General features: G+C 37.9%; 1 protein-coding gene across 1 annotated transcript; it reads right to left on the bottom strand.

The window, feature by feature from the left end:
• Positions 1 to 129: 129 nt before the first annotated feature.
• cog3 (component of oligomeric golgi complex 3) lies at positions 130 to 25052 on the bottom strand. The gene is made up of 23 exons (XM_041807065.1): positions 24853 to 25052; positions 24425 to 24571; positions 24263 to 24324; positions 22501 to 22666; positions 18282 to 18356; positions 17788 to 17880; positions 17355 to 17480; positions 17184 to 17264; positions 12188 to 12231; positions 11944 to 12070; positions 11250 to 11341; positions 10850 to 10989; positions 9194 to 9354; positions 4593 to 4701; positions 4381 to 4490; positions 4190 to 4279; positions 3439 to 3559; positions 3063 to 3151; positions 2805 to 2939; positions 2334 to 2409; positions 2069 to 2196; positions 1304 to 1402; positions 130 to 1140 (listed from the first exon to the last, which is right to left on the bottom strand). The coding sequence occupies exons 1-23, from the start codon at positions 25018 to 25020 to the stop codon at positions 1111 to 1113; spliced, it is 2469 nt and encodes an 822-aa protein (XP_041662999.1). The 5' UTR covers positions 25021 to 25052; the 3' UTR covers positions 130 to 1110.
• Between the last annotated feature and the right edge of the window lie 440 nt (positions 25053 to 25492).

The following is a 25492-nucleotide window of genomic DNA, read 5'->3' as shown; positions in this document are numbered from 1 at the left end:
AAAAAGACCCCCTAAAGCCAACGATGTCCTTGAATGGCAGTTTCTCATTTATGTGAAGTGACTCGTACTGAAGTGTCCTGAGCATTCAAATTCAATGACAAAGTGCCTCCAGAAATAAAACCAAAGGACTTCATTAACCTTTTTTTTAATCGCAATGCTCATAAATAGAACTGTACATATCAATTTACACTAGACACATTAAAGCAAATATTACAGTGTCCTTTAACTTTGTTACTCTGAGGAAGCAAACCCATAAATCATGTAGTACACAGTGCAAAACTGTCAAGGTCAACCATCCATTATTTATCCAGAGTAACAGTCTATTAGGTTTAATAAAAAAGTATAAAACATAAGATTTCATTGTATTACTTTACATATTTGCAGCAGAATAACAAAAACATTCAAAGGAAGGTCATGAAAGAATCATTTTGTAGGTTTTGTTATGATCAGAGAAGAAAGCCAGTTCAGCGTCCTGTCACCACCATGGAGTTGTTTCATTTTAAAATAGAGGAATAAAATATTTTGCAGCATTTTTCTCCTTCAAACTCATCGAGGAAATCTACTCCAGGCATCTGAATGCAAGCCCACCTTTTTACTGGCCATTAGCTACCTGGCTGATGAACAACCCTTTAGTGGCTCTATTTGCGCACCCAAAGTGTCCTTGTGTGAACACTCTTCATATTATTCATCCCGCACAGTGCCCAAATTCTTTTAATTCAAACCAATTTGGTGTTAAGAGCGATGCACAAATCCACCCTTGTTGAAAATGGATTTCTCCTACATGAAAACAACCCTCACCATAACATCACCTTCAAACAAATTGAACTCAGTACCCCAAAATAACACCCTCAGCTTCCTGGTTTGTTATGGACTTGGAGATGAATACCTGAACCTCGACACACCAGCAGCTACTTGAGCCTCTGTCAGAGTCTTTGGCCTTGTGCGGGATCTTTTTTTAATCACCATCACTTCAGCGCTTCTAGCCCAGCTCGCAGCTCGGGTGCAGATTTGTGGTCATCTTCGCCTACTCAGCCTCACGGCTCCCAGTTATGGTTGGAGTTGTAACAGCCCTGTCCATAAGATGTGCGCCAGCGTCGCCAAACTTGCACATTACTTATTCACAGACAGCAGCAGGTTAATCTGAAAAAGAGAGGCGTAAAAAAACGATGAGTGCTCACCGTGACTTAGCTGGCGCTCGTTATCTGCCGTTTCTCCACTGAAGTGGCTCTCAGCAGTTTTGGATGTTGCATTATTAAAACTATGTCGGGTTGCTCTGGGCTGTGCTAATCCGACAGTACTGTACCTGCTCCAGAGATGGACAGGCGATGATTTGAAGGTCTTCTCCGCTGTATTCCTCCTGAAGCAAGGCATGCAGTCTTTGGAATACCTGCTGGATGTTATTCTGTGGGAGAAGAAAAAAAAAAACCCATCCTATTACCGGGAGCTGGAGGGAAATTAATACTACATTTCCATCTGGCCTCTGTCCCCCTGCAATCCTGTTTCCATGTCAACCAGAGTATTTTGTTTCTCCCTTTCAGCCTAACCTGGCACCTTGATGAGGAGTACACAGGCGGGCAGCACAAAGATTTCTCTATTATAAGTTCAATTCCACTGATGATTCAAAGCACAATGCAGGGCACAACTTCTGAGTCAAATCTGAACAAATAAATCAAGCTAGGGCCCCAGATTCAAACACAGGGCTGTTATTTCTCTCCCTCTTTAATTGATTGACAGCTTTTTTACTACAGTGACTAACCCTCGCTAATGATTAAATGTTAAGTCGATGATTTCTGATGCAGCGAGAGCTTTGTTTACATGCTAATGTCTGCCCACATCACTGCACAACAAATCATCTCTATGCAGAGACAGAAACAAACAAGGGTTTCTATCTGAGTTCAACTCTTCCGTGATACATGGGAATAACCTTTAACTCATCTTTATTTCAGTTACTTATCTTACTAATGGACTTTAGTGCAGAAGCATTGCCTGCCTGCTTTGCAAACACACTTTCTTTAAGATTTAACAATGAGTTGAAAAGAAATTGACTCATGATATGTGCAACACCCACCCGGACAGGCTTGAAAAGGATGAACTCCGTGTCTCTGTTGGCTAAGTACAAGGACATGCTTTGTAAAGTGCTTGGCAGCTTGCTCTTCATCACCCGGTAGGTAGCCATCACTATATCGTTGATCTTTGCTAAAAAGAGAAAGAAAAAAAAAACACTGAGGGAGGGGAAAAAAAAGGAAACGCTGACATGCCCTCTAGCTTTTCGCGATACAAGTTTTGATGAATTACAGTTTGACGCCAGTGGCGTTTCCTGAGACAAATCTTACCTGGCTGTGCCCAAGGTTGCTGAGACAGGCTGTAAGTGGGACCACCTTGGATCGCCATAGTTTTGAGAGCTGCAACCTGAGTGCACAGACAAACAAAACAAGACAGACTTCACTTGTGCTGCTGTGACTGAATGAAAGCGCTGCTGCCAATTTGGCAATCATGAATTAGACAAAGAATGGTATTTACTAGAATAATAAGACAAAACAGAGTGATTAAGTCAGAAAACAGGACCGGGAACTAATTATAGGAACACAATAAGTGCAGTGACAGGTTTCATAAAACAACACTGTAAAATATCACAACAAAGGTAAACAGCTACACTCATAAGTGACAGCAAATTAGGCTTCTTGGGTGTAAAAATGGCTGATTTAATGTGTGTAAGTGTTTTTTTAGAGGTAAACGGTGAAAAACTGAAGGTCAGGATGATCCGTAGCTGCCTCGAGGCAAAGTCTGCCCTCGCTGTAAGTTACCTTGGTGAGAAACTCCTCAAGGTTCCCCACAAAGATCTGAGTCTGCTGCTGGATGAACTGCTCACAGCTGAACTTCAGGTGTCGGTCTACGTCCTTCTTTGAGTCAATGTAGTGCTCCTTTATCTCCGGAGTCCCCTGGGGGCCAAAGAGACAAAAGCTTTAGCACTATCAAGTGGTGTTTCCTGAAGGCAGGGTGCTATCAAAGTGCATAAAGTGTGTCATATGTTTAATAGAAAATGAAAGCAATAAAAACACTACCTCCAACAGGAATTCAAGTATGGCGTTGTGGCTGTTAAGACGGAAGAATTTGGGAACAGCCTTGGGGTTGAGGATTTTGAAGGCAGCATCTAAACACAGAGCAGAGATTTAATCTGAGCTGGTGTAGAATTACAGTGCCCCCTAGTGTTTCAAATTTAAAATGACCTTGAGTGAGATGAGGGTGATAGGAGGAGCGAGTCTGCCCTGTGAGCCATCAGTTAATGTACATTATGGTGTTGGATTACACTGTAATTTCCACATTAATTGTTGCCACTGGTGCATGTGATAGGCACAAGTTGCTTAATGAGCATGAGAATGTAATGACTGGCTTTATGGAGCCGAACACCAATGTTCCCACCACCTTTAATTATCTTACCTCGCGTTTTCTTCAGGTCCAGTGAGATTTCCTTGATGGCAAAATCGGTGTGAAATGGGGCAATCTGTTCGCGCATTATCAGCAGGTGCTTGATCAGGAAAAGTTGCCCATCTATTTGCGTCTACGGAAAGTGATAGCACACTGTTAAATCCACACTGCAGGCTGCCAGCACAAAAGGGCATCTGCTGACTATCCAAGCTTCACAGAACATAAAAGCAGCAGCTTTAGAGAAGATAAGGGAATATGTCTAATTAATAACTGCTGATTAACCACGACTGGAAAGGGAAGCGTTACTGTGACAGAAAAAGCAGCTGAAGCCATTTATTGCTCAGCTAGCGACTAAAACATTGGAAAAAAAGACATCATCAACACAGGGAGGGAACATGTCCTCTGAGATTGATGCTGCCGCTTTAATTTCAAGTGTTAGGTTGAAACGGGCCAGTTAGCACAGATAGACGGCAAATTTGAAGGTGAGAGAAGCCCATAAATAAAGGATGGTCTGCTGAACACTCTGTAGAGCATAATAAAGCGCTCATTAAAATAAACTCGCAATGACATCCCAGCTGCTTTAGTTAAGGATCCTGCAGCCGCAAGGAATTTAAATAACAGATCACATTTCATCTAAGAGGGAACTAATCTTGTTTACTATGTCAAAAGAAAGGCACATTTCCAGCTCCTTTGATAAGAATAAGTCTGAAAAGTTCAGTAACAAACTGAGAACAAAACTCTACTCCTAACCATGAGTGCCAACCTTGTTTTTAAGGATGATATCTGAGGCTTTAAGCAGGGACTGGATGCAGGCAGATAAGGCTTCTTGAGATAAACCCTGGAAGACTGCTCTCTGGAAGAAGACCAAGGCACAGTAAGAAACACTGGAATAAGATGCAAACTATACACCACATATCAGAAAAGGATAACTGACGAGCAACACAGGGAACTCACATCTATGCATCTGTAGAGTTTGGACAGACAAACCAGCGTTCGTCTGACAGTAGGGTACCACATGCCGTGCAGATCAGCAGGAGAGATAGATGTCTGTAAGCTTGTTGCTTCTGCAGTCAGAGTATTTGTGGAAGAGGGAAAAGCCATGAGAAAAATGACTACATCACAACCGTGAAAGCAAAAAATAAGTGTAACATTCTGGAAACACTCACCAGCATTACTGTTCCTTCTACCATCAGGATCTTCAAGCTGAACATCAGAAAACATGGACTCCTGTGACATCTGCTTCATCTGCTCCTCCTTCAAGCTCTGAGCAATTCTCTGATGAGGACAATGGAAAAGAGAATAAAAAATTAGTAAAAAAAGGTCACATTTTGCCAAAACTTATTTTTGCATGTAAACTAAAAGAAGCTTGTGTAAACATATAGGTTTGTTTTAGTTTATCCTTATCTTACATGTGGAATGAACATTAGTTTATAATAAAAAAACAAAGCAGATGTCATGAAGAGGGCTTTCTAGCCTTGGCTAATTTGCAAACAGTCCTTGGCTCGGTTTTAAGAAATAAAACAGACACTTCATACTTAAAAAATAGAGACGCTAAAATAAATGCAGGCATTTCAGCACAATACAAATAAGGCTGCCCACCCAGTGCAAGCATTATCGCTTAAAACAATGGTTTTCAAACTTTTTTGCCCAAGGCACACCAAAAAGCAAGCTGACGTCTCAAGGCACACCATATTAATGTCCCTGCAAAATAGCCTTTTTAGCATGTGTAGCAAGTAGCAACAGTCCCAACTGCATGCAGTGTGAGCAAGTGCCAGCTACATCAGTCTGATTACAGTTTCCTTTTGTAGCATCCTGACACTCTGCAAGTGATGCACTGCAGCTCCCCAGGTTTATCCCCACTCACCCTGTTCCTATTTTCTCTCTGTCGCTCCTATTAAGATAGACAAGTGACAAGGGAAGAGGTTGCACAAAGGATGACAAGACACCAGGAGTGTCCCACCAGAGGATATTCTTAATTTTCTTCCACTTTTCTCACTCCTGAAACTTGTTAGCTTGTTTTACAAAGAGGAGTGTGTTGCATTGATATTCTCCATATCCATTTATGAATTTTTATGGTCCGACTTGTGCTAACATGGAGACAAAACTATGTGGCTCACAGCTGTTAGAGGCACCATACCTCCGATTTTTTAAGTAAAAGCGTGAGATGTCATATTTTTATATTTAAATTTACATTTGCATATTTATCAGATAACAGATGGACAGTGAGCATGCAATGCTATATGATGCAATGTAACGTGTAACGCTTGCATGCAGTAAGGACACTGATTATAGTCTCTTGAGTTGTTGCATAGTTGTAGTACTTATGTAAAGTCAGACGAATTTTCAAGGCCCACCTAGACTTGTCTCAAGGCACACCAGCGTGCCACAGCACACCATTTGAGAACCACTGGCTTAAAATTCTGATGTCTTTGTCTGTCCACAGTACTCTCTAAAATGTGGCCTGTCTCAAACTCCTGTATGAACTTCATAAATCCATAATCCATTCTGAATATTTGAGTCTTGCAGTACTCAGATGGTCTAGCACAAGGGTATCAAACTCAATCACAGCAGGGGCCTGATTCTGAATTTAGGTCTAACCTGAGAGCCTAACAGGGTCAACATGTAACCATAAACTGTCAACCTCACTTTCAGCAGTGATGAATTATGGGGAAAAAATTTGGAACTGATGTTTATGATTTTGAGATTCAAAATAAAAGTCAGAAGATAAGTTTAAAGGCTCAAAATCTAAGATAAAAAGTCAAACTTATTAGTTCAAAGGGTCAAAACATGAAATTAAAAATCAAAGTAAGTGTTTAAAAAGCAAATATATGAGGGAAAACTTTGAAATCTTGAGTTTTAAAGGTATTAGAAAAAATTAAAAATTGTGAGTTTAAAAGGTCAAAAAAAAAAAAAATGTTGAATGCAATGTTCAATGCAAAACTGAAAATTTTAAATGAAAACCTAAATTAATTTCTTTTCCACAACCTGACTTTTATCTACTTATTTTTACTATTTTAATTTTAATGCCTGAACAAGGATATTTTGAATCAACAAGGTTAAGTTTACATTTTTATACTGGGGGAAACCTGCAGACCTCATACCGGAGGGACGATCTCAACTGTGCCGGGCCGGATTTGGCCCCCAGGCCTCGAGTTTGACATCACTGGTCTAGCAGTTAGGTTGCGCCCCATGTATGTGTTCTCCCCCACTCTATCATCCTTGTTTCTGATTCTATCCACTGTCCTTCTCTATAAATAAAGGCATAAAAAGCCCAAATATATCTCTGAAAAGATTAATAAATAAATATACAAGTCTTGTGTTATGGTTATAAAGGGTTTTGGTGGACCCTAGGAAATGTTCAGGTCTGAAATCGGCCTGCAGCTTACTGGAGTTTGAGAAAGGCTGGTAGTTAGAAACACACCAACAAGACAAGAAGGAAGCTAAAGGATTTTGTTTGACTGATGCTGATGACTAGTCTCTCTGCCTGCTCCACCTTTCTGTTCCACCTTACAACACAGCCTTAATCCTCACTGTTTAATTTGCAAATATGAGTGACTAGCACTGGTTATAAATAAGAGATTATATTAGAGAGTATGAATTGATGCTACGCAAAGAAAGATTGATTCATTTATTAGTCTGATCAGGGTCTCAAAGATGCACACAGCAATGTTAGTGTCTGTTACAGACAGAGAGCAGAGATGAATTGCTGTCTCCTGGTCCCTAAAAGTTTTCCTCTACATCCATATGTGCTGATGACAGCCCTGCACAAATACTGACACAAATAAAAAGTCCCAAAGAGAAACAAATGAGAAATTACAGAGAGTAGAATCACTAAATTTAGAGGAAATATTTGATTTTAGGAGGCACGCTACATTTTTAGGAAAATCTTATTTACTTCAACTGATATAAAAAGTATGCCAAATTTTGGTAGGTGTTCACTTTTAGTGACTTTTTCTTATGTGCAGGTAGGAAATTGTAAAAAGTATCTGAATTAATCTGTTTTTTTGTCAAGGAGATCTTTTATGTTGCTGTGGTATCAGAACACGTATCAATGTCTTTGGATTTTGATTTATCATATTGATATTCAGCATTCTGGCATCATGACAACTCTGTAGCCCTGGGCCATAATACAATCAGAATTCTTCACATTAAGGTTAAAAAAGTGGTCAGACTTTCAGATCACAACAAAAATAGATCCTATTTCGTCCAAGTTGAGCTTCCTAAAGAGAGTTTTGAGTTCTGCCAGTATCTTCTGTAGTATTCTCTGCAGTGGCATTACTATGCGCATAGGAACATTTATAATTACTGAAAGCAGCCTTTCTAATCTTTTGAAATAAATCAATGAGGAAGAAATCACCTGAAATCTTGTGCTGCTCAACATAAATTAAAAAGCAATAAAGCCAGGATTCATAGAGGTGCAGTGTGATGTAAAATACATTTTGGATCTAATCTCTATAAATCTGTGAGCCTCTATCTGTCTGTCTGAACAGGAACTGCACTAGTATATTCTAATAATTCTCTGACATAGACAGATGCACCACAAGTGCATGTGAGCTAAAACCTGGCGTGAGATTTGAGCTTATCTTTCGCTCACATCCAGAATGATGAACACCAGCCTTTTAGTGAAAATGACTGTATACCCAGTCCTAGTTTTCTGTCATATGTATGGTTGATCAATGAGATATAATACTCATAAAAATAAAAATCAGATTTGGTTGGTTTGGGTCCAATAGGAGCAAAAAGTCAAATTCAGGTCACTCTGGCCTGCAGTGATATAGATATAGATGGAAATCTATTCCATAGTTGTTCCTAGCACCACTGTAAAACTAGCAAAACAAGTCAAGAAAAAAAAGTACAAATCTGATAAGTTTATTTATTCCTCTAATAAATAACAAGTTTTTAACCTTGTTAACACATCCATGTGGTGTTTTTAATGTTCAACAAGATACATTAGCAGCCAAAAAACTGCCTGCAGCCTTGGTTTTGCATCTTTTTTTTAAACTGCCAGTACCAACAGAAGCATCAAAAAGAAATGTGTGCATGTTTCTTGAATTGTTTTTACACCTGAAACCTCTAAAGCCAATCTACCTCTGGATAATGTATATTTAGGCTGGTCTGATCACGCTGTGATGGCTCTGCTTTCCACTATCATACATTTTAGCTAAAAGAGAACATAACACTGATAACATTTACCTACCAGGTAAAACTGGGCTCTTGGATGCAGGGGCTATATGCATATTCACACATTTTATCCATATTCATATCTAACAAGGGCAAAGGGGCCAAATCACAGCTAAGTTATTTATAAGCATCAAGGGATTTATTAATGGAAAATTATTCTAATTGTGTCATTTTGATGGACAGAGAGGAATTTTAAGGGTTTAATTAATCTTAAGTGAGGAATCTTAAACTTGTATAGTTGAACTTTAAAGCATTTTGAAAATATCTAAACCTGAGAACACATTTTTCAGCTGAAAACCCAAATATATGGACATGTAGTGTTTGTCAGATAGGATCCGAATCTTAACATTTAAGAATTTAAATTTAAAAAATCTGTGTATGAAATATGCATACTGGCCTCTACAGGTTGAAATGTGAATACTGCTAGTTACATTTTTAACCAGAAGGGATACAGCACTGTTGAAATCGCACAAATACGCTGCAGAAGCTATACTGAATAAAATAAGCGGGGGTTTTGTTCATGGAGATGCTACACGAGAAAAGTAGAAAGCACACTGAATCCATCCATTTCAGCAACAAGACTTACTTCCATCATCTCCAGTTTCTCAGGATAGGCCAGATCCCCTGGAGCCGGTTTGTAGCCTGTGATGTCAGTCTGGATGTAAATGTGAGTTCTGTAGACCAGCCTCTCTTGGACGTCCTCCAGCATCTGCTTCACCACCGCATCAAAGGCTCCCAACTGAGTAGCTACATAAGACACAGAGGTTGAATTACAAATCAGAATGACCCCAAACTCTGCCCCAAAACTTGGTCCTGAATGGACATATTCTCTTACCTTTCCCTAAAAGTTAATGATGCAGGTTCACAGATTGTAGCTAACAGGAAATGAGCTCAAGTTTTATCCAAACTCTTGTGACTGTTGATACTCAGTAGCTCAGATAGTTCAGTACAAGATTCCTCAAGACTATTGTCTCCCTGGCTAAATAATGCTAGGCGGTCTGCAGGATTCAGTCATAAATAGCATGAAATTTGGAAAAAAAAAAACACTGTTTTGTAAAGTTTAGCAACCATACTCAATGTACGTAGAAATTTAATGATGAAAATTGCAGCGCACAGGTCTATTTCAACTTTAGAGTTCAAAGTTTCCTCTGTTCCCATTCATTCCTCATGGCTGCCCTACACTTCCTGACCCCCACAGACATTTGGATCACATGTTGGAAACAAGCTATAGACCTCCTAACCTTGCAAAGCAGATGGATTTGCCTGTTTCTGTGTTTCTCACTGGCAAATCCATCTTGCAAAGCTCCTGTCTGATCAGACTGCGTCGGAGTTGCGATAAGGGACCGGTGCAATTATGGCAGAAGAGATTAATGTGGATGCTGCTAAAGTGCCAGTTTTATCAGAACTTGACAACATTTCCTAGTTAAAAGAAGAACAAAGAACAGCACTGAGTTCCTTTCTTTGCAGAAATGACAAAAGTCATGTACTGACATGTCTACAGTCGCCACGGTTCACGTTATGCAGTTCTGTATGGAGTTTACTCCTTGGTAGCGGCTACGACATCACATTTTGTTGCTCTGACTGGCCTCTAAAGATGTAACAGACAGAACGTTCATCCTATCACCCTCCGAGTATTTTTTCAGACTCTATCTATGAGAGGTTTTCCAGATGGATGTGGGAAAAAAATCCATCTGGCGCACCAGGTTTTAAACCTCCCACTCATTTTCTGAAAAACTGCCTGAAAACTGTCTAAAAAATTGCTGTAAATCTTTATATCCACTTGTGAGTTTTTTCTGCATTTTTCTATAATTTGAATAATTCAATTCAAAATGTACTGCTTGCATCATATTCGAAAAAGGGGACACATGTCTCCAAAACATTTGAAATTTCTCAGTTTTAACATTTGACATGTTCTATTTTTAGTGTTTTCAGTTAAATAAGGGGTTTTATTGTTTTGCATATCATCACATTCCACCTATATTTACATTTAAAATGACATTCCTCCTTATTCTGAATTGTTTTTTTTATATTTAGCCCAAGAGTTGCAATCATTTCAGCAAAAAAGATGATTTTGCCACATGGGAAAATGGGCAAAGACATCAAGCCAGGTCCGAGCTGCAAGAAATCAATCCCCAAACTTGAGCACAGCTGTATCATCATAAGCCCATATTTGATATTTCATATTTTTTCATACATCCATTTGATAAGTGAGACGCTGTGAGCAGAAAAATCCCTCACTTACCGTTGTTATGAACATGGTCTTCCAGCATCTCATTCTTGAGGATACTGCAGAGCTCAGACAGCGTTTCCAAGTGGATGATGTGGATGATGAGAGGCCGGAGGACATCATACAGGGACAAACATAACTTCTCCAGCAGCTCGCTGTCAGAGATTAAACACCGTTTAATAGCTTTGTAGTCTAAAATTACACTTCTGTTCATTTCAAGGTTTGGCTTAAAGTTAAGAGAACAAAGTAGCAACTAAAAATATTAAATGTTTTCGCTCTTCTAAGTTGTCTAGTAATTGCACATGAAGGGAAAATGTCTATGCAGCCGTCTGAAGTGTTACACCTTTAACAAACAACTGCTGTCTGCATGTGTGTTCAAAGATGAGAGCTGTGTGTGCTGTGTGGCGTAACTTACTCTAGTTTGGGTGTAGGTTTGGAGAAGAACTCATTGTACAGTTGGTGTTCATCCTGGCATACATGAACCATAAAAGCACAGCCACTGCGAACCTGCACAAACAATCATAATGATCTCTCCATCGCTCCTTTTGAAACAAGTAAACATCCTCCTACATAAATGATGCAGGTGCTCATTAGAGCAATTATTAATGAGATGCATACCCTTTATTAAAAGAAAAATCTCAGATAGGGGGTGCAGCTTTATGACACTTTTATGAAGTTCTGACCTTTAATTACAGTATCCCCATCAAGCCAATTAGTGAAGTATTTTTAAATACCACAGAAGCATCAAAAACAAAGTCTCTCCAGGTTCCTAAATTAGATCAGTTATTTCTCAAGTATCAAATTAGATTAAGAATATTTTGCATGATTTACTGTGCCAACCTTTAGGTCAGTTACATTTTTATACACAAGAGGAACATGCCAGAACATTCACACAATCCACTCTCTTCACAGAAATTCACTGGAGAATAAAAAAGAATACGCCTGCAGCACACACCCTTAGGTTACATTCATTTATCATGTGCACAGCAGCTTTGAGTCTCTTCCAAGCCCACACAAAACAATCCCACAGGGACTCAACGGTGAATTCTTCCCCTGCTCAAATGTCACCTCACAATATCTTAAGGTAGGCTCAGCTTTGAACGACTTACCAGAGCGCAGTGGTCTTTGCTGTTTTGGTTGGTCAGATCAGTGATAGTAGACGTGATGCTGGGACTGAGGAGCTGCTCTCTCTGGTCCAGGTAGCACTGATGGATTTCATCAAGGAGCTGTTGGTATCTGGTTACATAAATAAAATGAGGGATCCATTCATTTTAGTCAAGAAAGGTGGAAAAGATTGATTAAGGGAGTTGATAGGATTGTTTTGTTTTTTTCTAGTGAAATGCTAAAACTCACTCAGGAATCTTCTCTGCTCGCTGCTCTATCTGCTCGATCAACGTCTGAAAGACAAATATTCACATATACGTATGTTATCTATCATGATGCAAAAACAAATAACAAGGGATGTAAAAATGTGCTAAACTCAAGATACAATATGCATTACAGTACAGTACAGGGTTTAAGACACAAATTTGTCATGATCCTCCACTTTTTACTAAAACAATGAAATAGATGAATAAATATGACAATTGTATTTCACTGTTCTAACAATAGAAATGCATAATTTACTTATTTTTCTTTATTATTGTAAGGAAAACCCTTTCATGTATAAGTTGTGTGGTAACTGGGGATGCATCTATGCTACATTTCTCCAGACCAAGTACAAAATTTTAACTTGCACTAAGTGCTTCCAACAGATTTGGATGGACTCCTGAAAAACCCAGAGAATGGGCCCTCCAGTTGTGATTTATTGATAATGAAAAGCTTGTGTGTTGGATCAGTAGCACTGATGAAAGTATCCTGGCTAATGGTTGCCTCATTTTGGACCGGTAAAGTGTTTCAAACTATTACTGGGTTTTGATTTTCAATCATTAATTTATACTTATTTTTGCTGTCTGTTGCCCTTTTTGCCACGTCTATCAAATTTTTGCCATTTTTCACCTATTTGGCCACTGTTTTTGCCACTGTCTTTTTAGAACTTTAATCCCATTTTGCCATTTTCCAATTGATTTTAGGTATTTTTATCCAATTTTTGGCTGTTTTTTGACAATTTTTGCAACTTTCTGTTCTATTTTACCATTTTCTTTTCAGAACTTTTCCCCATTTTTAAGCACTTTATCCCAATTTTTTGCCACTTTTTGATAATTTTGGCCATTTTAAACAATTTTTCCACTTTCTATTAGAACTGTTAGCCCATTTCTTCCATTTTTAGCCGTTTCCCATTGCTTTTAGGCATTTGTATCTGTTTTAAGACCTTTTTATCCCATTTTGCCATTTCTAGTGTATTTTGCCATTGCTTTGAGGCACTTTCGTCCCATTTTCTTGTGCGTTATGACCATTTTTGACACTGTGAACCCATTTTTTCCACCTCCTGTCCATTTTTCCACTTCTTACATATTTAGCTGCTTTCAGTCCTTTTTTGCCACTTTCTGACCATTTTTACCACTTTTTGTAGAACTTTTCCCCATTTTTCACCCATTTTGCAATTGATTTTAGGCACTTTTACCCAATTTTTGCTGATATTTGACCACTTTTGCCACTTTTAATCAATTGATGCCACTTTCTGACCACTTTTGCCCTTCTTTTTAGAACTTTTTCCCATTTTTCGACCATTCTGCCATTGCTTTTAGGCACTTTTACCTAATTTTTTTGCTGTACTTTGACCCCTTTTGCCACTTTAAATTAATTTTTGCAACTTTCTGCCCCTTTGTTCCACCTTTAATGAAATTAAGCTGAGTTTCTATCCATTTTTGCTACTTTTGTGCCACTTTAACCTATCTTTGCATTTTTTTCTCAATCATATATTTGTTTTTCATTTAAATTGTGAAAGTTTTCTCTTCTTTATTTCTTGGCATGACCCAGATGTTTCTGTACATTATAATGTTGCAATGAAGTCTGGTTATTATAGTGGTTATTACTCAGGCTAAAAAAATAAATATCATTATCACAACTTAACTCGACAATGGACCATGATTTTAATGACTTCCCTGGGCCCCCAGTTTGACTAGGCCCCAGAGGGCTCCATCCTTAATACCCCCTGATGAGCTGCCTTGCTTGTACTCACAGATTTAGAGTACAAATATGAGTATTTCATAACACCATAGCTGTTTTTAGAGTTATTTTGAAAGGTTGTTTTCTTTTCATCAAATATTCTTTAACCCTCTTCTTGACCATTTATAAGAGTATAGCTTTCATTCTCCTCCACTTTTGTAATCCTCATTTATGTTTAAATATCACCAAATTGCAGATACGACTCCAACTTGTCTACATACTGACATAATAGGAGGTAAACATACTTTAAACTGACCATGACTTCAGTACCTGCTCGTATGAGTGCTAGTAATTAGGCTTGGTATCAATCAGCATCGATACCAGATATTGATAATGGTATCTGTGCATCCCTAGCAGCTACCAATAATAATGTTTTCCTTTAATTTAAAAATTGACACTGATAATTCCTCACAAAAACCTCCTGAGAGTGAAAGTGATGATAAAAATAAAAGATTTTTGCCTTTCAAACAAAATATCTACCAAATAAGTGCATGAATAACACAAACAGGGAAAATCTCTAAAACATTTTAATGACATCTTCCATTTAGGCATAACCTCACACCCCAGGTGGATTTGTTTCACACATCCATCTGGGAAACCTTCGATACACAGAATTTGGGAAAGGTGCAGAGGCTTTAAAAAAAAAAAAAAAAAAATTTGGAGGGTGATTGGATGAACGTTCTATCTGTCACATCTTTACAGGCCAATCAGAGCAACAGAACACGTGACGTCATCGTAGCTACAGAAGAATAAACTCCATATAGAACTGCATGACACAAACCATGGCAACTTTAGACATGTCAGTACACGACTTTTGTCATTGTTTAAGGGAAACAACTCACTGCTGTTCTTTGTTCTTCTTTTAACAAAGAAATGTGGTCAAGTTCTGATAAAACTGGCGCTTTAGCAGCATCCACACTAATGTCTTCCGCCATAACAGCACCGGTCTCTTGTTGCTGCTTGCTTACGTCACGACTCTGCTGCGCCCGAAAGTACTGCCCCTCATTGCTTATTGGTCCTGTCACTTTCTAACCAGGCCCAAGCGGTCCAGACAGGAGCTTTACAAGATGGATCCGCCAGTGAGAAACACAGACACGGGCGTATCCATCTGCTTTGCAAGGTTAATTTAGACATGAATCAACACTGACACACAAATTCTCTTAAGGGCAGATGGCGTTGGCCTGCTTCTAATTTTATGACTTCATGCAACATCTCTATGATTTGGATGGTCCTACCATTTTTATGAGTGTGATCACTGAACTGAAGCATGATTGCTGGAGTACTCATGTGGAAGGTGTATCGGATAAAATAAAATGTCTCGGTTGTAGCTTATTTAGCCTCCACACTGAAAAGTTGATGAATGAAAAAGTCTTCTTTTTAAGTTGAGCACAGTTACAGTGATGATGGCTGAGGACCTTAGCATGAACTTTCAAGCAAAGGCAATGATTTTAAGATAAAGCTAAGGTTGTAAACTTTGAAAGGGTTTGTATTTTACATTTCTATCTGCTACAGGCTTGAAAATTAATCATTTTTCTTTTCTTTATGGTTTAAAAAAATGTTACTGAACTTTATGGCAAAAGCAATGAATAAGAGTTAAAGCAAAAGGTTCAAGCTTCTAAGACTCTTTCTGCTACAGAGGCTTTGAAATGAAGATTTTTGTAAATGCTGATATTCTTTGCAGTTTTCAGAGAGTAAAAACGAGTTTGGTATGTGGTTGTCAAACAATACCTAGATGTTAGAAGGAAATTGGTTAATTTATGTTTTTGAAAGTTGGGTCATTTAAACTGACCTGATGGGTTAATCATTAAAGTGGGGGCATCATGCCTTTTTTTTGTAAGGCTTTACACATCTCTCTGATACCTACGTAGTAGCTTCACATTGTTTACAGCTCAAAGAACTCCTCATGTTTCTCACACTGGCATCCTGAAAAACCCTTATTTTAACCTCCGTCTGAAATGCTTCATTTTCATTGCTGTCTCTTTAACAGGCCCTCCTTTTTCCAGCTGTGCTTATAAGCAGGAAGCGCTGCGCTTTATGAGATAATCCATGAGAAAACAGACTTTAGAAGCTAAATTTGCTAGTGGAAAATTAATTATTCTCAACAGATACCTTTGTTATTATTAGACTTAGTTGGCAACGCATTTTTGTTTATATGTGCTGTGAAATTTCCCTTCCATATTACGATAGTGATGGCAACAGATTATTATGATTATCAATGAAAAAAAATAGATGTAATAATTTCCAAAGTTGATAGCTTGACTTTACCTAATGGAATTTGCACTGATAGCCCTCAAAATGAGAATATTTCCCCTTTTCACATTCATCTGTTTGCAATGTTCTAAAACCAGCTGTCTGGACAAGCTGAATCAAAGGTAACATCACCAGCTAGCTTGAATCACACTGCGACAGCTCGATTCAGACTGCTGGGACCTTTGAGCATGGCAATCGACTGCAACCATAGTGCACACGTGTGTTTTAAGAAATTTTGCCATTACTTTGAAGCATTTTTATCCCATTTTATTTCAGAAATTCATCATTTCGCCTGTATACATTGAGACAACTTTTCACTCTAGAGCTTGTTTTCAAATGTTTTCAGGCACCCAAAACACTGTTATCATGTAGACAGACTGCCAAAACGCTACTTAAGTTTTGCGTTGTCACCTGAAAACGTTGTGTGAACAGGGTCTAAGGAACCTTTGTGGCTCTTGCCCTTATTCAGTTGAGGAAGGTTATAAATCTACTTCTGTGTTCAAATCTGTTTTGGTGTCTTTTGTTTTATAGTGTGGCACTGATTTATGTCCTGCATCATGCTGGTACACTTCCTCAGTCTCTCATGCAATAACTGCACAGTTTTATCCATTTTCTGCTCACAATGCATCAAGACCCCGCCTCTCGAAACTTTACCTCTCAAGACTCTAGCTTTCTATCTGCAATTCAGTCTTTGTTTAGTGCAAATTCAAGCCAAATTTTATATCAAGAAACATCACAAAAAGAGCAGGTCTTGACCCTTTGTTAGGTACTTGTGTCTGCCATGTTTGCACACTTTTCTTCTTCAGACTCTGATGTTTGCAAAGAGATGCCAAAAGCAGACAGCACCCTCTTTTTGTTGTAAAATAATTTTGCTGTACATATTTTGATCCAGACTTTCATTGTCCATATTTGTTTCAATATTAGTTGTATTGCGATGTATCCTTACATCTGTTAAAAAAAGGCAGAAAGGGAAATAAACTTCAATACTCACTCTGACTTTCGGTGCAGCTGCTCTGAATTTAACATAGTAAAGTGTAAAGGCATTGTCTGCGTTGGTCAAGCCCATTGGGTCCTGGAAAAGAGAGAAAAAGGTGCAACACTGAACTTGACACATAAAATATCAACACTTCTAAAAAGAAGATTTGATTTTTCTTTCTCTTACCCTTTTTGTTAACTGGTTTGTAAGATTCTGCATAGTGTTTACGATGTAGATCTTCATGAAGTGCATAGCTTTAGATAGACATTGTTTAAACTTGGCTAAATAAACCGGATAGTCTTTGAAATTTGGCTGCAATGAACAGAGATAAGCAAAAGTCAGACAGCTTGAATTGCAAATCCACACAATAAAGTCAAAAGCAATCCTTCAAATGTAATGATATAAACTCAAAAAGTTCATTTCAGTGTCTTGGCTTAAATTTCTTATCTGAATAAAACAACACCCAGTACTGTGGGAATAACCATGCATTAATTACATGGAAAGCATCCAAACACATTTACAGCTTTCGGACATTGTGTTAGGCTTAATTCTATCTTTGCAAATTAAATGAGATCTATGCAGACATAACTTCATTGTATTAGGGATGCGAGCTACTTACATGAGAAGAAACATATTCAATGCAGTCATCCAGTTTTGAAAGCATCGGTATAAAGCCTTCGCTATTTACAGACAAGGTTGGTGAGTTCAGTTTCTGCAAAGAAAAATAAAAATGCTTAAAAGACTTCCAAGATTTCTCCGTCTTTATAGTCAGAAAAATGTTTTAATTTAAGTTTCCACTCCCAGAGATGTGTTCTTCTTTAACTTTGAAACCAGACCAAAGTAAAATCTGTACAGCCAGATTTTCAGATTTGCTGTGAAACTATTTGGAGGTGAGTCAAACTGTCCCAAACACTTTCTAAAAAGCTCTTCATTAGAGATAATTGGAAATGTAGATGACATCCAAGTTTTTCAGAATAATGTTTTAAATCTGGGGCATTACTGCTGGTCGTTTATGATAATAGGGTAAAATCAAATGAGTGCTGAATATTTATAACACATAAGTTTAGTTGTTAAAAAGTTACATGATGTAAATGACAAATAAAGCCAGCCTACCGTGTTTATGTTTTCTAACTCGTTAAAATATGACAGTTTCTGCTGGATGCTCTCCGCCAGGTCAACCAGCTCCGACTGCAAGACAGGAAAAAACAAACCAAAGCTGACACATTGCATCATGACAGTTTAATTTCAGATTAGGTCAAATTCAGTTCAGTCCAAGTTCCCTCAAAAAGCCCAAGCATATATTTGTGAACATAAGCAGCTATCTGTTAGAAGAGACAGAATGAAAAATGCTGTGTAAATAAGACATCAAACCTGCTACCACAAGAATGAGGAGAAGGATTTTTTTTTAACCTTTCTTTGCTTGCAAGGAATTTTCTATTCACATGAGATTTAATCTATGTCATGGAGTCCTGAACTAGATATTTCTCAGTTTCTCTTCAGCTCTAGAGACCCCTTTGTGTGCTATCACAGTTGTTTTTTTCTTAAAGTAGCCTGAAAGCTTAACTTCACAAAAATTTCAGGAGATTCTGTTTTTGAGTGTGGTGCATATTAATACACCGTCTGTGACAACAGAATCAATACATGCAGTAACTCTATGAATTTAGCATCTTTGACTCATCAAGTCTTGTTGATCTGCACATAATATAGTTTAAGGCTCTTGTGAGGAGGTTTTAGCTGGTAATAAAACAGACTAAAATTAAAACTGATGCCTCTATATGACATTAAAAAAACAAACCAGACTTTCAGAAAGAAGACTGGTTATTTCTAGAAAGTTATTTTTTTGGTGTGGCATAAGTTCATCAACAGCATCCTGCAAAATATTCCTCTCTTACATTTTCAATGACAAAGATTGATACCTTTGAATGTTTATAGAGATTTCTGTAGAGCTGGGCAATCAATCGCAAATTAGATTAAATCACAATATGTCCTGCTGCAATTTACAAATTGAAGAAGGTGTGAAATTTCCTTAACCTGAAATCTGTGACAAAATACCAGTTTAAAACATTTTTTTAGCAGCAGAGATGTTATGCATTACATATCATGCATCATTCTAGTGCCATAATTTTAGGATAGTGTACAAAAAAACATCCTATTTTCTTCATTTTTGTAGGTTTTTCTAATTAAATATGAGAGTGATATTAAAAAAAATCGTTCTCTTTAATACAACAATTCATGTCAAAATAAGTGTGCAAAATCAGTAAAAAATTTAGGGGTGCACCGACTGCAATTTTCTGGCCGATCACCGATCACTGATCTTTAAAAAGCCTGACCTGCCGATTCCGATTTTGGCCGATACCGATTTTTTTATAACTGACAGCATACACCATTAATGTTCCAATCTTATTTTATTAAATAACATTAAGGAAGACCCGTGAAACAGTCTTCATTTTTCACATTTTAGTAGGTAGAGGCATATGAAACTGATCTTATCCACCAATCTTATTTTTAAGGATCGGCCAATCGCCGTTCTCCTAAAATTAAGGACATTGGCGCCAATACCAATTTTGGCCGATCGATCGGTGCACCCTTAAAAATTATCACAATTCGATTTTTTTTATTTTTTATTTTTCAGCGCTAGTTTAATCTAAAATTCTGTTGGTTATAGTATGGAATAAAGTTTTGCTTGTTTTGGCTGTAAAATGCATGAGATGAGGGACTTACGAAATAATCACGTTAGATCTCAATCGCAAAAATTGCGATTAGATTATTTTTACAAATCATTCAGTCCTAATTTTTTGGTAAAAAATGATAATAATAATAATAAAACTACTAATCCCTGTATGGGATAAGCACAAGGATAAAGGGTACTATTTTGTAACACAGGGGGTGCAAAAAAAAAACAACATAAACTTGAGTTTCTCACTGGGGCTTCAATGCAGTATTTAAATTCTGCTGATAAGGCTCTTAATCAAAACCACAACAAAAGATGGCACTGCTTACATTTGTTTTGAATTCAAAATTAACAAAAACTGCACTTCATACTGTGTATTTACAAACAGCAAACCACTGTTGTCATTTCATGAATGAATTTTACAAATGGAGGGAAAAGCTGTTAAAATTAGCCCTCCTGGTCAGCATTGCAAGCTACTCACAAAGCATTCTGAGATTGCTCTTTGCTGAAAGACTCCACAATTCAAACTAACAAATAAGCCATGTAAGCAGGCAGAAACAAGACCCCCATTGGAGTCTGGAATTGTCTAGTGGAGTAACATCATTATAGGCACCACTAAAGGGGCCTACCAGCTCTATCCTCATGAATCCGGCACAGAACATGACTCCTCTCCCTCCTTACTAACGTCACAGTCTTATTGGGACATGGTGGCAATCCACCAACCATCCACTTCTCCTCCATTTGGACCATTCGGGGTTGCACAGCACTTATCAGTCAATAAGACAGTTTGAAAATGAGTCTTCATGTATTTTTAGGCCCACTGCAACCGTTTCTGCTTGTGAGCATTGGACAGGGGGGGCCGAATAGTAGGTTTATACACAACTACATGCCTCTGGAGGATCCTACACCTTGAGGTTAGTGGGACTCCAGATGCACCAGCAGCTTAAAATACCTGTTTGCTGCTTTGTAATGGTGTTTTAGCATTTGCTCTCTTAATCTGATGAATTTGTCCTTCCTCATTATGCCTTTATCTGAAGGAACCTGTCTGTGCTCTGAATCAGCCACAAATTTCTTCACAGTACGTTGCTCATGATTAATTTTTTGTTAAATATCTAATGTTATTCCTTGTCCAAGGCATTGCACTATTTGACACTTTTCGGCAGCAGAGAGATCCTTTTTCTTTCCCATATTGCTTGAAACCTGTAGCCTGCTTCATAATGTGGAAAAGTGCATTTTGAGGTTTTTGTTTTTTAAAAAATAACGGTTATCATCATGAAGTTTGTTCAAAAACATTTGAATTATGCTCTAACGGCCGATGACTTGAAAAATATTCTGGCATTTGCATGAATATTTACGAAAATAATAGAAAAATGTCATTTTCTTAATAATGTGGAAAGCGGTGTACATAACACCCAATTTTCTAAGAAAATTATTATATTAAAATTTAGTGTCGGTCATGACAGCTCTGTCATAACACGTACTGAAATAAGAATTTCTCTGGCTGTGACACTATTGGAAATAGTAAACGTGCATTTAAAATGTGGTTAACTGACCGGTCTAAGGAGGAGAAAATGATCAGAAGGCAGTCAAATTCATTCAAGGTTTATGTTGTTACAATGATATGCTGAGTAGAGCAAGGCTAAATTTAGCTGCTAGCTCTGCCCACCATCATTCCTGGGATCATATTAATGGTGTCTTTTATATGGTTAATTATCACTTTGGTTGAGTATTTATATGAGTATTACCCTAAGCAGCTTACATAAAACTAAATTTATATGTTCTAGTTAAAAACACTGCCATACTGCACTGTTCCTATGGTACACTAACAGCTAAGCTTCTCATGTTTACTCTCTGCCTAGTGCAGGGGAAAACCTCTAGCGGAAAGGTGGCTGCCATTAGCTGAAGCTACATCAGTTACTAGTGGTAGAAGGCTTCATTACAGTTTAAAAGAGCATTTCACTGGGATTTCAGGCATGTGTTTATAAGGATAGATAATTTGTTTAACTGACTCGTAAATCTAGCGCTTGCTGATTTGATAAACAAATTTGGCTATTTAGCTAGCTAATCATCCGCATCCCTAACAGAAGATGCGGATTATTAATTAGTTATTAATTAGACCTTTCTTTGCACAAATTTTACATAATGTACAATATGTAGGAATGCACATTATAATCTGTCTTCTATCAATATCAGTAGATATTGTAAAAAAGGCAATTATGTGTAACAGCAGATATTTATAAAAATCGAAACTATTTACTACTAATATTTTGGCTGTAAATATCTGCATACATCTACTGTAAAGTTTGGCCAAATACTAATAAGCTGATGGATCTTAAAGCTGGGCCAACAGACCTACGTCAGTGAGGTATTTTTCTTTGTTCATCCTTAAACTCAAAAGTGTTTTCAAACCACTGAATATCTGGGTCTGAAATACATATTTTAATATCAGTTTCGACATTGGTATTGGCTAAAATGAATTTGTAAATATGGGCATATCAGAATCAGAATCAGGTTTTATTGCCAACTACATTTTCACACACAAGGAGTTTGACTTGGTGTTTGGTGCAATACAAGTAAAACAGAGGAAGAATAAAAGTATTAACAACAACAATAATATTCTATCTTTAAGTTAAAGGATCTACACAACAGCCAAGGTCTTACCTGTTCTTTAAGGAGCTGTTCACAGGCCTCATGAAGGGTGCCAGTCTTATCGGACACAAACAGATACTGTTTCTGAAGAGAGTCCAAATGCTCCAGAGCAGCACAGCAATCCTTTAGAATAGCATCACACTGTTCCCTGTAGCAGTTTAGATCATCTCTTGTTTTCCTGAGGAGAGAAAAGACATCTTATCTGCTTGCTAACGGATAGACAAGGTGATGCAGTGGAGTTTGCAACTAGTTTAAAATGTCATTCTAAAACTCAATTCATGATACAACAGTTAACCTATTGGAGCGACACAACCTGCTTGCCCTGCTTCATTCTTCTGTGTGGAACAACAAGCCTGATGATATACTAGCCAATAAAACTCTGGCAGCTTATCAAAGCAAACTTGACACTTCTCTGTTGGCTTATGGTTGGATCCTGTGTCTTTGTTTGACAAGATAGTGTAACTGGAATAATTGCATTCAAGCAAACTTCAGCCATTTGAATTTCAAAACAAGTCTGAAACACAGGTGGTGTTTAAAAGCTAGGTTACAAAGGAATTGGATCTCACAGTTTTAGTTTCTACTATTTTCCTTTAAAAAAGTCTACGGAAAACATCTTAATATAAAGTACACTTAAATCTACATTTGTGTTTAGGTCACTACTTCTTAAAATTTTCCAAGTTTGCAAGGTAAACATCAAAACTTGGAATATCCTCTAAATCTTTCAGCCATGTTTTGCATAGTTTAATCCATCAAGTTTCTTAATAAGGGAGCCATTATATATGGCATTTCCCGTTGCTTATACACTTGCTATGTACCTTGCAAAACCCCTCTTCAAATAACATAGCTACCTCTTTGATCTAGAGCATTCTGAGTTTAAATGTCATTGAATTTGGATGTAAAATGTAGATATCAGTGTTTGCCAGTTTCCCATTTGTATTTCATGGCTGCTGAATTCAGGCTTAAGCAAGTTTCCCTTCAATTATGCATACAGCCAATCAGAGTGAGAATTAGCATCCACCGCCAGTCAAATGTGGATATCTTTGAGCAGTGTCAGGTGAATTACTCAACTTACCAGCCACTAAGGTGCGTAAATTAAAGTAGCCTAACCTTAAAGAGTAATTTTCTTAGAGTTAATAGTACAAATTAAACCCATTTTACCTTCTTGTTCCTGCTGACTTTATGAGCAAAGCTGAGTGGACCTACATGGTCAATGACCAAAAAAATCTTTCCTCCCCCTTCCTTTGTCAGAACTGCTGTCAAATGTTTTACACGCTGGTTCTCCACAGCAACTAGTATATCTGCTGAAGGTGTTTGAACCAATGTCTTGCTTGTCCCAAGTCCAACAGAGTTAAACAAAGCCTGAATTTTGGCTTGAGACTGCAGAAAATGCACACAAAGTATTACATTCTAGTGTGTCTAAAACTTATTATGCATGAAAATGCATATGGATTTAAAGCGCCCCTGCATGAAGCACAGCAAATGTTTTCATGGAGCCCAGGACAAATTGGTCAAAAGACCTGGTTTAAAATGAGCAACAGTTCACAGTATTTGTGCAACAAATCCCTCTTATTTAACAGCCTATAACTTGAAAACTATATGCCTAAATTTGTATATATATTCATTAAATAATGCTACTTGATAAAAAAGTGTGGCTGGTAGATATGTGATCATTGGCCACAGGGACAGCTAGATTAAATAAATTCCATTTCCAACCCTGCAGCCAATACTCAGTTTGATCACCTGTGTAAGAAAAGGCATTTAAATATTCATGCACCTGTGTTTCTCGCTCTCCTCCTGGTCCATGTTTCCCTGTAACTTGGCGAACCACGCAAAAAACTGCAAAACAAATGAACAGTGTGTTAAAAGCTTGCCTCTTATTATGCTACAGTAAGTCTGCCTGGCTCTATGGTGGATTTCTGCTGGCATGAAGACTCACCTGTTGTGCTGTTTCTATCCTGTCATCCTCCATATCCAGCGACTGGAAACCTTTCAGCAGGACGTCCTCTGTTGATGCGGGGACAGTGGCTGTGAAAGAGGACTGCAAGGACCGAGACGAAAGGCTGCACAAGTCCTCAATGGGCAACTGCAAAAGAAAGCAGGACTCTCTTGTCTCCAAACACGTAAAGCAGCTTTCAAATGGAGCTAGCAGGATGGCTCGACGTGGCGGAGTGCAATATCAAACCAGCTAGTTATCGAACAAGTTAACATTTCGTGATATGTTGACTAAATTATTATCCTGACATTCCGAATAAGTAAATTAAGGTCATAGCAGACAGCTTCAGGCTTTAGCTGACCTCACTGACGTTTCAAAAGTAAGTTAGCAGCCTCGTTAGCCAGCTAGCTTGCTATGGAGTAACAACTCACCTCTGCCGGGACAGAAAGCGTTTCAGCCGCGGCTCGGATCTCCAGGACAGAGTCCATTTGTTTCTCCGTGAGGGGGGCCATGGCATCAGTGCGGCGGTCCCACAGCGACAGTTTCTCCCTGGTTTCTTTATCTGTCAGGTCCAGGAGGGACTGATCTGTGAACGCCATCGTCACTTTGTACAGCACCAACGTCAGCAGCAGCAACGCACAGGTACTTCCTGTTCCGGGATGGGGGGCGGAGCTTGTTGGAGAGGCTGGTCCTGATCGTATTTACTCGAAGAAATATAAAAATAAAAATAAAATAATAAAGTATTTCTAGCGCTACATGACCCTTCTTATAAACTTCCAAAAAAAAAAAAGGATTCTAGAATTATATAGGAACTATATTTAAATACGCATGAGTTTATTGATTAGTTTTAATGAGTTTTTTTTTTTTTTTTTAACTTTTTTTCACTTATGTTTGATTTTATGTTTTTACCATTATTATGGCGAAAGTTCAACAAAGTAACCATATATTATTGTTTTTCAATTTATGATAAAAAACCCATAAAGTGTATGCAAAGTAAAATGTTTTTAATAGAAAAATAAACACATAAAATCTAATGATATTAACTTGCACATTTAAAAGTTATTGAAAAAC

Source organism: Cheilinus undulatus, linkage group 15 (assembly GCF_018320785.1).
Source record: "Cheilinus undulatus linkage group 15, ASM1832078v1, whole genome shotgun sequence".
NCBI lineage: Eukaryota > Metazoa > Chordata > Actinopteri > Labriformes > Labridae > Cheilinus > Cheilinus undulatus.
Note: the sequence above shows the minus strand (reverse complement) of the source record. Positions and strands in the feature narration are given on the sequence as shown.